This window comes from Phyllostomus hastatus, unplaced genomic scaffold, assembly GCF_019186645.2.
Source record: "Phyllostomus hastatus isolate PE091 unplaced genomic scaffold, TTU_PhHast_1.1 phas_contig_468, whole genome shotgun sequence".
Lineage (NCBI taxonomy): Eukaryota > Metazoa > Chordata > Mammalia > Chiroptera > Phyllostomidae > Phyllostomus > Phyllostomus hastatus.
The window spans coordinates 993,577-1,006,446 of NW_025333884.1; the positions used below are offsets into that span (position 1 = coordinate 993,577).

Sequence of the window (12,870 nt, forward strand, 5' to 3'; positions counted from 1 at the left end):
GGGGTCTCAGAATGCGGGGTTCTGGCGGGTGCGGGGCCGGGGCCTGGGATACCTGGGCCTTGGAAGAGCAGCAGAGGTTCGAGCCTGGACGCTGAGTCCGAAGGAGGAGGGGCCTCTGGGCGGGACTCCGGGGTCCTGGGGTTGGGCAGCCTCTGTTTGCTGAACGCCTGGCCTTCCGGGGAGCAGGTGGCTGGGCCTGGGAATCCCAGCGGTGGAAACTGAGGCCCAGTGAGCTAGTGCGCGTGCGCACGCCCACACAACAGTTAGGGGCAGGCTGACTTCTGGGCTCGAAGAAGCTCACCGGGCCCTGAAGCCCCGTGCTTGCCAGGACCTAGATTTGGTCTGGTGCTGCGGGGTTGACAGCTTCCTCTCCTGCATCCAGTCGCACGCAGGTCCTCATCAGCTCTTGCAAACCTCTCTGGAAGGAGCCATGGGTCCCCAGCCCACCCAGGGTTTGCTGTTCCTCCTTCTCCTCGGAGCCTCCTCCTTGACTAGTATGTGTGGGGGAGGTGGGGGGGGCGGGGGAGCGGGGTCACAGGAGGGATTTCTGCTAAAAAAAAAAAAAAAGGTGTGATTTGGGCCCCACAGAGAAGGGCAAGGGCTTATCTTTATCTCATTTTCTCCCCAGTGGCACAAAATTTCTCTTGTCACAAGGGTATAGTCATGAGCGTGGAAGACGATCCGAGCATGTTTGACTGGAGCACAGAGAAATTTGAGACTTGTGACAATGGATCGCTTTGCCATGAATCCCTGCTGATTGTTCAATCAGGTAGAATGAGAAGGGCCCTTGGGTTGGGTGGGAGGAGGGTCAGCGTGTTCCCCTCCCCTCAGGCCAAACATGAGGCCCGCCATCCCAGGTCCTTCCCTCTTGTCTCATAACAGGGCCCAAGACAGCAATTGTAGCCACGAAGGGCTGCATCTCCGACGAGAGTCCGGCAATAACGTTTGTCCAGCACTCCTCACCCCCGGGCGTCATGGTGGTCTCCTCCAGCCACTACTGTGAGCTCTCCAATTGCAATGACAGAGCGAACTTACCTGATTTATGGAGTGAAATTCTCCCAGGTACCTTGAGAGAGGAGAGATGGGTTTATAGAGAGAAACTCTATAAACCTCTGAAGAGATTGTAGGTCTTCCTTCTTTGTGGTTTTTTTCCCAGATTATTATTTATTTATTTATTTATCTATTTATTTTTCAAGACAGTTTACCGTCAGTATTACTTTGTATTAATTTTGGGTGTACAGCATAGTGGTTAGACAATGGTATACTTTACAAAGTGTTCCCCCAATATCTCAAGTACCTGCCCAGCACTCCTTTTTTGTTCTCACTTGGCTTAGGTCCAATTGGGCCATACACAGAAGGACTTCAGAACTTTTGCTTGTCTTTCTTTTTCTAAATTGTTACCTTGAGGTCTAAACACTGCTCAGACCTGAGGGTCATCAGTGAAGGCCTGGGTATAAATTGGGTTTTGTGTTACTAAAAAAGATGTCAGTGGAGGTTTCTGAAGAGGGTGGTAGCATAATCAGTACAACAAGTTATTGCTTCCCAATTGCCATGTGAGCACAGCCCACTTCCCCCATTTGGCCTAGCCTTTCAGCTCATTTCCTTCTCTTCCCTCTCTTATTCATTGTGTTCTAGCTGACGCTAGTATTCAAAATACTTGACAACGGAGATGGTAGCAGCCAATCAGAATGGACGCTGGCTATAAAAACCAGTCCAGCCCCACATGTGCCTACCAGCTGAATGCCAACACTGCATTTTCTCACAATTTCCCATATTCCTCTGCTCTTTTCACCCAACCCCCATTTCCACACTGCTAACCCCTCTTCATCCTCCAGCTCAGCCCAGTCTCCACTCTGAAAATACTACCAAATTCTTTTAGGTAGTTATGTCCTCCTTTAAGCCTTCGCTCTCATACCTAAGACACGGTGCCTACTGAGTAGTATTGTAATTCATTGTTTACATGTCTTTTTCCTCCTAGACAACAATCCTAAATGGAACTGTTCTCCTCATCTCTGTATCTCCACACCTAAGTACAGAGTGTGAAAGTCATGCTTTGGCAGCAAAGAAAATCAGTTGGAAAAGAGTTGGGAGGTGACATTAACAGGCCTTGATTAGACTGGCATCAGCAGGAAAAACTTGGGGAAGAGAAGGAGGCAAGGACAGACAACTCCAGAAGCAGGACATACTCTTAATTGTCCCTCTCTTTCCCCTTCCAGCTTCCAATGGGTCAGAAACCCTCTACTGCCCAACCTGTGTGGCTTTTGGGACCTGTCTGAATGCACCTTATCTCCCCTGTCCCAGTGATACAAATAGATGCTATCAAGGAAAACTTCGGGTGGCTGGAGGTAAACTGAACATCTGATGGTTTCAGAGGCTGTAAAACTAGATACATGAGTGGATCCCAAGAGGTTCTGACACTCAGGGGCCCAGGAATGAGGAACTAGATTCCTCTCTGATTTCCTAAAGCATCTCTGTGTCTCCCATCCTTCCTTGTTCCATAGGAGACATCGACTCAACTTTAGAGGTCAAAGGCTGTACATCCGTAACTGGCTGCAGGATGATGTCTGGGATCTTCACAATAGGACCCATGTATGTGAGGGAAATATGTCCATACCAAACTCTCATTGAGCCCCGCAAGGTTGAAAATGGAGCCAACTGGCTTCCCATTTCAGCTGGGAAGTTAGAGCTACTGCTGCTGCTGTTGCTGCAGTTGCCAGTCCATTGTTCCTGAAGAGACATCTGTCCCAAGTCACAGGACACTTCTTTGGACTGGGAGCCTTCTGATTGCTGGTCATCAAAAGGTGGAGACTTGAAGAACAGAGAATTCCTGTGAATGTATTTGATGTTTCTAATAAAGTTTCTGCTATATTTGGTGTATGCCCCAAGATTCAAAGTGGATTTTACTGTTGAAAGTGCCTTTAAAATTCATCTTCTCCAACCCATACCTTTTTTAGAAAGAGAATCAGAGATCTGTAAAACTTTAATGAGTTCCACATATTACATACTATGGGCAAAACCAAGGCCAGAACTTTGACATCTTGATCTAAGTCTGGTTTTCCTTTCACTTAATAGGCTACCTTCTCTTGCTACCTGAACAAGAGACTAGGATTGACCTTCAGAGCACTCTCAGCCCAAACTTCAGGCCAAAGTTGACTGTTTGGGGTTCTAGAGTTTCCCTGGGAGGTATGGCAGAATGAGAAAAATCAGACTCCAAATTCTTCTATTATAATGGGCCCCATTTCCCTAAGTCCATCTATCCCTTGCCCACTTTACATCATTCCTTCCCTTCTCTGCTGCCTACTGAATGCTTCTTCAGTGGACAGAGGAAACTTAGGAGGGATCTGAGCCTGAAACTATTGGGGGGAAGACTTTTTTTAGATTCTCATGCATATATATATATATATATATATATATATATATATATATATATATTTACTCATTACTCAAGAATACACATAATCTATCTTATTGCAAGAGACTTTGAGCTCTTTGCTGTATCTGCTAGATACAAGGATGTGGACCATCCTCAGAATCAGACTGTTGACATTCCAGAAAATGTCAATGTCACTCTGAAGGAATACATGGTTATTTTGAAGGGCCCCAGAGGCTCCCTGCAGAGAGACTTCAATTACATCAATGTAGAGCTCAGTCACCTTGGAAAGAAAAAGAAGAAGCTTTGGGTTGGCAAATGGTGGGGAAATGGGAAGGAACTGGCCACTTTTCACACTATCTGTCATCATGTACAGAACATGTTCAAAGGTGTCACACTGGGCTTCCATTACAAGATGAGTCTGTCTGCCTTCAACCTCCCATCAACATCGTTATTCAGGAGAATGGTTCTCTTGTTGAAATCTGAAATTTCTTGGAGGAAATATACAACTGCAGTGTTTCGATGAGGTCAGGCATTGCTTTTTCAGTGTCTCAAGCCCAGAAAGATGAGTTCATTCTTGAAGGAAATGACACTGAACTTGTATGAACTTGTATTCAGCTGCTTTGATCCAACAAACCCCAACAGTTAAAAATAAGAATACCAGAAAAATTTTGGATAGTAACTATGTTTCTGAAAAAGGAACAGTTTAGCAGGCTGATGAGTAAGATCTAAGCTGTTTGGCTATAGAAACATCAAGGTGCCAGGTGATTCCTCAGACTTATTTGTGATATTTTAAAGATGCGATAAAATCCATGTACTAATTAGGGCAGGGGGGACAGATTTTGATACAGGAGCTGTATAGAGCAAAGCAAAAGATAGAGAGGGTAAAAGGAAACAGACTTTTTTTCTTTCTAAAAGACAACTTTGGCCTAACTGGGTAGCTTAGTTGGTTAGAGTATCACCTCAGTACACCAAGGTTGCAGGTTCAATCCCCGGTCAGGGCACGTAATGAATGCATAAATAAGCAGAACAAAAAAATTGATCGATTGATCTCTCTCTTCTCTCTGTTTCTCCCTATCTCTGAAAATCAATTTTTAAAAAAGATTTCTTTAAAAAAAACAGCTTTATTGAGATTTAATTGATGTACAGTTAACTGAACTGGGGATGGGAAGTGGGGCTTTTAATGTGAACTGTTGGCCTCTCCCTCAAAGGACAGGGGAGTTTGGCCATAGGATATGCCTGCCAAGTTCTTTCTAGAAAGTTATCTAGTTGTAACTAGCTATTTGAGTTAAAACTCCACTCCAGCTAATACTTGATGTTTGTCCCTAGGCATCCAGTTCCCCATCATGTCAGTTTGCTGAATCTCTCTAAAGAAGGAGAAGCACAAACAAAATTTTAACTTAATTAGGGGAATATAAGTTTGGAAAACAATAGGCATCCAAAGCTATGCTAGTAAATGTTATTTGGGACAAAAAAAAAGCTAAAACAGAAAAACCAACAACAACAAAAAAAAGCCAAGTAAAGCCCTGGCTGATACAGCTCAGTTGATTGGGCATCATCCCACAAAGTGAAAGGTCTCCAGTTTGATTCCCAGTTAGGGTACGTACCTATGTTGCAGGTTCAATCCCTGGTCGGGGCACATACAAGAGGCAACCAACCAATGTTTCTCTCTTGCATCGATATTTCTCTCCCTCTCTTTCTCCCTCCCTTTCCCTCACTCAAAAAAGTTAATTAGTTAATTAAACCTTTCTTTTAAACAAGCCAAGTATTTCCACAGGATGCTTGCTTTCTAATGGCTCTGAAGACAGTTGCAGGAGAAATTCCTGAGTAAACAAAGGGAGGACACAATATTCAAAAATTCACTCAAAGAACTTCATGCAGCATCTACAGATTTCTCAAGTCACAAACTCAAGTGTGCAGATTTCCAAATATTTTAATGCAAGCATATAATATATAACTTCTTGCATATTTTCATTTTTTCCACAATTTTTTATTATTGTTCAAGTACAGTTGCTTCCATTTTCCCCCTACACCAGCCATCCCCACTTCCCACCCTTGATCCTACACCCCTTTGGTTTTGTTCATGTTCCTGAAAACACTTCTTCCTTTCCTCCCCATGGGCCTCTCCCACCTCCCCTCTGGTTACTGTCAGTTTGTTCTTCATTTCAATGTCTCTGGTTGTATTTTGCTTGCTTGTTTGTTTTGGCAATTAGGTTCCACTTATAGATGAGGTCATATGGTATTTGTCTTTCATTGCCTGGCTTGCTTTACTTAGCATGTTATCCAGATCCACCCATGCTGTTGAGAAGAATGGGAGCTCCTTCTTTCTTTCTGCTGTATAGAATTCCATTGTGTAAATGTACCAAAGTTTTTTGATCCATTCATTTACTGATGGGCACTTCGGTTGCTTCCAGCACTTAGCTATTGTAAATTGTGCTGCTATGAACATTGGGATGCATAGGTTCTTTTGAATTGGTGTTTCCAGGTTCTTAGGGTATAATCCCAGCAGTGGAATTGCTGGGTCAAAAGGCAGATCCATTTTTAGTTTTCTGAGGAAATTCCATACTGTTTTCCACAGTGGCTGCACCAGTCTGCATTCCCACCAACACTGCACTAGGGTTTCCTTTTCTACATGTCCTCGCCAGCACTTGTTTGTTGATTTATTGATGATAGCCATTCTGACAAGTGTGAGTATGTCACTGGGTTTTAATTTGCACTTCTCTGATGATTAGTGACATTGAGCATCTTTTCATATGTCTGTTAGCCATCTGTATGTCCTCTATGATGGAGTGTCTATTCAGGTCCTCTGCCCATTTTTTAATTGGATAATTTGGTTTTTTAGGTGAGTTGTATGAGCTTTTTATAAATTTTGTATCAGGTGCATCATTGGCAAATATCTTCTCCCATTCAATGGGTTGTTTTTTTGTTTTGTTGATGGTTTCCTTTGCTGTGCAAAAACTTTTTATCTGATGCAGTTCTATTTGTTTATTTTTTCTTTTGGTTCCCTTTCTCAAGGAGATACATCAGAAAAAAGTATTGCTAAGAGGAATGTCCAAGATTTTACTGCCTACATTTTCTTCTAGGGGTTTTATGATTTCAAGTCTTACATTTAAGTCTTGAATAAATTTTGAGTTTATTCTTCTATATGTTGTAAGAAGATGATCTAGTTTCATTTTTTGTGTATATGTCCAATTTTCCCAACACCATTTATTGAACAGACTTTTTCCATTGTATACTCCTGCCTCTTTTGTCATAGATCAGCAATTTCCAACCTTTTCCATCCCATAGCACACATAAACTAATTGCTAAAATTCTGTGACATACAAAAAATGTTTTGCCAACCTGACAAAAAAAATTGGCATAATTTTGATTCATTCACAATAGACATTTATTGTTATATTAGCTGTTGTCTTTTTTTTAATTGGACGATCTAAGGGAAAAATGGGTCACTGCTTCTGACTAAAGTCAGGTATTGAATATTTTAAAAATTCTTGCAGTACACTGGTTGACGATCACTGTCATAGATTAATTCACCATATAGATGCATGTTTATTTCTGGGCTCTCTATTCTGTTCCATTGATCTACACATTTGTTTTATGCCAGTACCATCCTAATTTGATTACTATAGCCTTGTAGTATAGGTTGATATCAGGTTGCATGATACCTCCAACTTTGTTCTTCTTTCTCAAAATGACTGTGGCTATTCAGGGTCTTTTGTGATTCCATATATACTTTTGGTTTAGTTCTGTGAAAAATGTCATTGGTATTTAATTTGGTTAAAATTGTGTCAAATCTATAGATTGTTTTTCTCCATTAAGCTTTGGGTAGCATTGACATTTCAGTGCTACTCAAAGAGAGGGAGTGTTTCTCTCCCTTTCTTTCACCCTCCCTTCCCCTCTTTACAAATAAATAAATAAAATATTATTTTAAAAAAAGAAAAAAACTGGAAAAGATACAAATAAATAGAATAATATACTGTGCCCATGGGTAGAAGAGTAAATATCACACACCCTACTGGGAACCTGGCCTGCATCCCAGGCATGTGCCCTGACTGGGAATCAAACTGGCAACCCTTTGGCTCTTAAGCAGGTGTTCAGTCCACTGAGCCATACCAGGCAGGGCTCATTTTTTTCTTTAGTATCTTATAATCCTCTGAGTACAGGTATTTTACTTTCTTAGTTAAATTTATTCCTAGGCCTGGCTGGTGTGGCTCAGTGGATTGGTTGCCGGCCTGCAAATCAAAGAGTCATCAGTTCAATTCCCAGTCAGGGCACATGCCTGGGTTGCTGGCCAGGTCCCCAGTAGGTGGTGTGCAAGAGGCAACCACACATTGATGTTTCTCTCCCTCTCTTTCTCCCTCCCTTCCCCTCTCTACAAATAAATAAATAAAATCTTTTTTAAAAGTTTCTTTTTAGGTATTTTTTTAAGATTTTATTTATTTAGCCCTGGCTGGCTAAATAAAATCTTTAAGATTTTATTTATTTATTTTTAGAGAGGGAATGGAGGGAGAAAGAGAGAGAGAGAGAAACATCAATGTGTGGTTGCTGGGGATCATGGCCTGCAACCCAGGCATGTACCCCGACTTGGACTCGAACCTGCGACACTTTGGTTTGCAGTCCGCCCTCAATCCACTGAGCTATGCCAGCCAGGGGGTATTTTATTTTTTGATGCAATTGTAAATGAGATTGTATTCTTAGTTTTCTTTTTGATAATTCACTATCAGTGTATAAAAAAATGCAACAAACTTCTGAATATATATTTTGTATACTGCTTCTTGACTGAATTCATTTATCTGTTCTAGTAGTTCTTTTAGTGGAATCTTTAGGGTTCTCTATATACAGTATCATGTCATCTGCAAATAATGACAGTTTTACTTCTTCCTTTCCAATTTGGGTGCCTTTTATTTCTTCTTCTTGTCTCATTGCTTGAATAAGTAAAAGTGGACATCCTGCCTTGTTCCTGACCTTAAAGGAAACCCTCTCAGTTTTTCCCTGTTGAGTATGATGTTAGCTGTAGGTTTGTCATATGTGGCCTTTATTATATTGAGGTATGTTGACTCCCACTTTGCTGAGAGTTTTTATCATAAATATGTACAGGATTGGCAAATGCTTTTTTCTACATCTATTGATATGATCAAACAATTTTTGTCCTTCATTTTGTTTATATGGCATATCAAGTATTGATTTGTGGATATTGAAATATTCCAGTATCTCAGGAATAAATCTCTGTTGATCATGATGTATTATCTTTTTAATATACTACTGAATTTGGTTTGCTAATACTTTGTTGAGGATTTTTGCATATGCTCATATGTTCATCAGAGATATTGGCCTATAATTTTCTTTCTTTGTAGTGTCTTTATCAGGTTCCAGAATTAGGATAAAGCTGACCTCATAAAAGGAGCTTGGGAGTCTTCCTTCCTTTTGAATTTTTTGGAATAGTTTGAATATAAGTGTTAGTTCTTCTTTGAATGTTTGGTAAAATTCACCTGTAAAGCCATCCAGTTCAAGACTTTTGTATGGTGGGAGTTTTTTCATTACTGCCTCATATTGTTGATTGTAATTGGACTTTTCAGAATTTCTATCTCTTCTTGTTCAGTCTTGGAAAATTGTATGTTTCTGAGAATCTATCCAGTTCTTCCAGATTGTCCAATTTGTTAACAGAGTGGTTTGTAATATTTTGTTATAATTCTTTGCATTTCTACAGTGTCAGTTTTTATTTCTCCCCTTTCATTTCTAATTGTATTTATCAGGGTCCTCTCTCTTCCACTTTGTGAGTCTTGTTAAAAGTTTCTTAGTCTTAGTCTTCTTTATCTTTGCAAAGAAACAGATCTTGGTTTCATTGATCTTTTGTATTATTTTTTAGATTCTATTTCACTTATTTCCACTCTGATCTTTATGATTTGCTCCCCTCTACTCACTTTGGGCTTTGTTTGCTGTTCTTTTTATAGGTCCCGTAGGTGTAAGGTTAGACTGTTTGAGATTGTTTTTGTTTCTTGAGATAGGCCTCTACTGCAATGAATTTCCCCCTTAGAGCTGCTTTTGCTGTGTCCCCCTATATTTTGGGTTGTGGTATTTTCATTTTCACTTGTCTCAAGGTTATTTTGCTGTCTTCCTTGATTTCCTTGTTGACTCATTCATTGTTTAGTAACATGCTATTTAGCCTCCAAGTGTTTCTGTATTTTTTTAGTTTTTCTTTGTAATTAATTCTTTGTTTCACATCATTGTGGTAAGAGAATATGCTTGATATGATGCCAATTTTCTTAGACTTATTGAGGCTTCTTTTGTGGTTTAACATGTGGTCTATCCTAGAAAATATTCCATGTGTAATTGAAAAGAACGTAAATTCTGCTTTGAGGTGAAATGCTCTGAATATATCAATTAAATCTATCTGGTCTAATGTGCCACTTAAAGCTGTTGTTTTCTTGTTGATTTTTTGTCTGGAAGATTTATCTACCTGTTGATTTCAATAGGATGATAAAGTCCCCTACTGTGCCTATATTACTGTCTATCTCTCCTTTTATGTCCATCAAAATATATATATTTTACATATATAGGTGCTTTATATATTTAGGTGCTCCTGTGTTGGATGCAAAATTCTTTACAAGAGAAATATCCTCTTGCTGGATTGATCCCTTCATCATTATGTAATTATTATAGTATTTTTAAGTATATTTTGTCTGATATGAGTATTGTTACCCCAGGTTTTTTTTTTTGGTTCATTTAAATGAAATATATTTTTCTAGCCATTTACTTTCAGTCTGTCTATGGGACTCTTGTGAATGGCATATATATGGGTCTTGTTTTCTTATCCATTCAGCTACCCTATGTCTTTTGATTAGAGCATTTAAGCCATTTACATTTAAAGTGATTATTGATGGATATGTATTTACTGTTATTTTATTATACATGTTTATGTTCTACATTTTTTTTCTTTTTAAATAAGTCTTTTAACATTTCTTAGTGATGATCTCCTTTAGCTTTCTCTAGTCTGGGAAGCTCTATATTTCTCCTTCAATTTTTGATGATAGCCTTGCTGGGTAGAGTAGCCTTGGTTGCTGGTTGTTGCCTTTCATCATTTTGAATATTGCATACCAGTTCCTTCTGGTGTGAAATGTTTCTGTTGAGAAATCAGCTGACAGTCTTATGACAAGCTCCCTTGTAGGTAATTGTCTCTCTCTTGCTGCTTTTAAGATTCTCTCTTTGACTTTAACCTTTGTCATTTTAATTATGATGTGTCTTGGTGTGGGCTTCTTTGGGTTGATCTTGTTTGAGACTCTCTGTGCTTCCTGGACTTATGTGTCCAGAACTTTTATCCTCACCAGGTTAGGGAATATCTTAGTCATTACTTTTTCAAATAGTTCTCAATCCCTTGTTCTCTCTTTTCTTCTGGCACCCTTATAATGTGAGTGTTGTTGTGCTTCATATTGTCCCAGAGGTTCCTTAAACTATGCTCAATTTTTTTTTAATTCTTTGTGTTGCTCTTATTGGATGTTTTCTGCTACCTTGCTTCCAAACTGCTAATTCAATCTTTTGCTTTATCTAGTCTACTGTTGATTTCTTCTAGTGTGTTTTTTATTTAAGATATTGTATTCTTTGCTTGTGACTGGTTTTTTTATGGCTTTTATAGTCATTTCATGCTGTTGGAGTTCTTACTAAGTTCATTGAGCATCCCTATAACCATAGTTTTGAATTCTTTACCTTGTAGCTAACATGCCTTTATTTCATTTAGTTCTTTTTCTGGGAGTTTCTCCTGTTCTTCATTTGAGGAGTGTTTCTTTGTCTCACCATTTGCCTGCCTTGCTGTATTTGTGTTCATGTTTTAGGAGATCCTCTATGTCTCCCAGTCTTTGTATGGTGGCCTTATGTAGTACGTGTCCTACGGGGCTCAGTGGTGCAGTTTCCCCAGTCATCTGAGCTAGTTTCTCCAGGAATGTCCTTATTGTGGGTTATATAAACTTCCCTGTTGTAGGTTAGTCTGGATGGCTGTTGATCCATCTGAGGCTGGGGTTGGCCCTCAGACTGACTGACTGTTAGGTTTTACCCCAATGAAGTGTATAAACTGTTATGCAGGGCTGTACCTACAAAGCTGAATTCACCCCAGAAGGTTTAGGTACATGCTGAGATCTCCATTTGGGTGTGCCACTTGTGGGGCTAATCAGGTCATGTTTTGATGTGGTCCAAAGCCAGCCATCAGGTGTATTGCTTTGGGGATGTCTTGGGAGGGACTCTGGTCCAGGCTAATGTCAGACTCCCTATGGCCAGCTCTGGGCTACCTTTTGAGCTACAAAGAGATCACAGTTGGGAGCTGTCTCTGCTGAGTACACCTAGTAGGAGGGGCCAAGCTGTGTACCGAGGCCAGCTTCCACCAGCACTGAGCCTGGGACAGGTCAGCAAAAGGCCCAAGGCATCCCGAGATTTGCCTCCACTTGCTTGTTACCTGTTAGGTTCAATCTCTGAAAGAGCCACTGGTGGTATCTGTGTTGCTTAAAGGAGATTCTAAGTCACCAGACAGGGTGAGTGGTGTTTACTAGGTTGTAAACCTAGGTTGTTTACTAGGTTGGCACCAATCCTGGGTCTGAGGCCACTCAACAAAAGTCTCAGGGTACTCCAAGGCCAGCTGTCATCTACCTGGGGCTTGCGGGCCTTTACAATGGTCAGAGTCTCAGTGAGTCATCAAGATGGGGCCAGTAGAGTTAATCAGACTAAAACAGACTAAGATTGGGTTGTGCCGAGGGAGGGCTCTGCATAGGAAAAATGATACACAGGGAAAAATGGCTTTTGCCCCAATGCCACACAGTTCATTCTCTCCCTGTATCACCTCTGATACCCCTGAGTTTGCCTGGACCTCCTCAAGATTCTTCCATAAAAGTCTGCAACACAGGCACAGGCACAGGAACAGGCTGCCTACAGGTAACTGATTCCTCTGCAGAGCAGAAGGTTGACAGGGCAGGGCCACAGGGAGTTTGGAGAGTGGTGCTAGTGCATTCTTTCAGGCTGATGCCATACAGAGGGGAGTGGTTGACCCAGAAAAGATGATGCCTGTGGGCAGCGTGGGCAAGGGACTCAGCACAGAGACATTAATGATTGTTCTTCCAACCCTTTCCCTGATGCCACACAACACAATCTCTCCCTTATGATTCCCAGTTTGCTCTGAGCCTCCCTTCATCAGAGCTCAGGGTGAGCACCTATGAATGAGCTTTCTGTGATGGCTCTTTAAACAGGTGCTTGGGTTTCTGGCAGTCTCCCATCTTACCCTGGCAGATGGAATCCCAGATGATTTTCACAGCCAGATATTATGTGGGCTCCTCTTCCTGGCACTGGTGCTTTGGGCAGGGGAGTTCAGCATGGGGTTGAGACCCCACAGTCCAATACCCCTTCAGATTACCAACCTCCAGCCCTTTTCATGTTTCTGCCCTTCCTACTAGTCTCAATGTGGCTTCTTTTTATATACTTAGTTATAAGACCTGTTCAGCTCATCTTCAGTTGGTTATTCAGGT

General features: G+C 40.9%; 1 protein-coding gene and 1 pseudogene across 1 annotated transcript; both read left to right on the forward strand.

Annotated features, from left to right (window-relative positions):
• Window positions 1–430: 430 nt before the first annotated feature.
• TEX101 (testis expressed 101) lies at window positions 431–2,731 on the forward strand. Its single transcript, XM_045845082.1, has 5 exons — window positions 431–494; window positions 629–769; window positions 883–1,062; window positions 2,217–2,345; window positions 2,502–2,731. The coding sequence occupies exons 1-5, from the start codon at window positions 431–433 to the stop codon at window positions 2,729–2,731; spliced, it is 744 nt and encodes a 247-aa protein (XP_045701038.1).
• Window positions 2,732–2,876: 145 nt separating this feature from the next.
• On the forward strand, window positions 2,877–4,095 carry LOC123822909 (annotated as a pseudogene).
• Window positions 4,096–12,870: the final 8,775 nt, after the last annotated feature.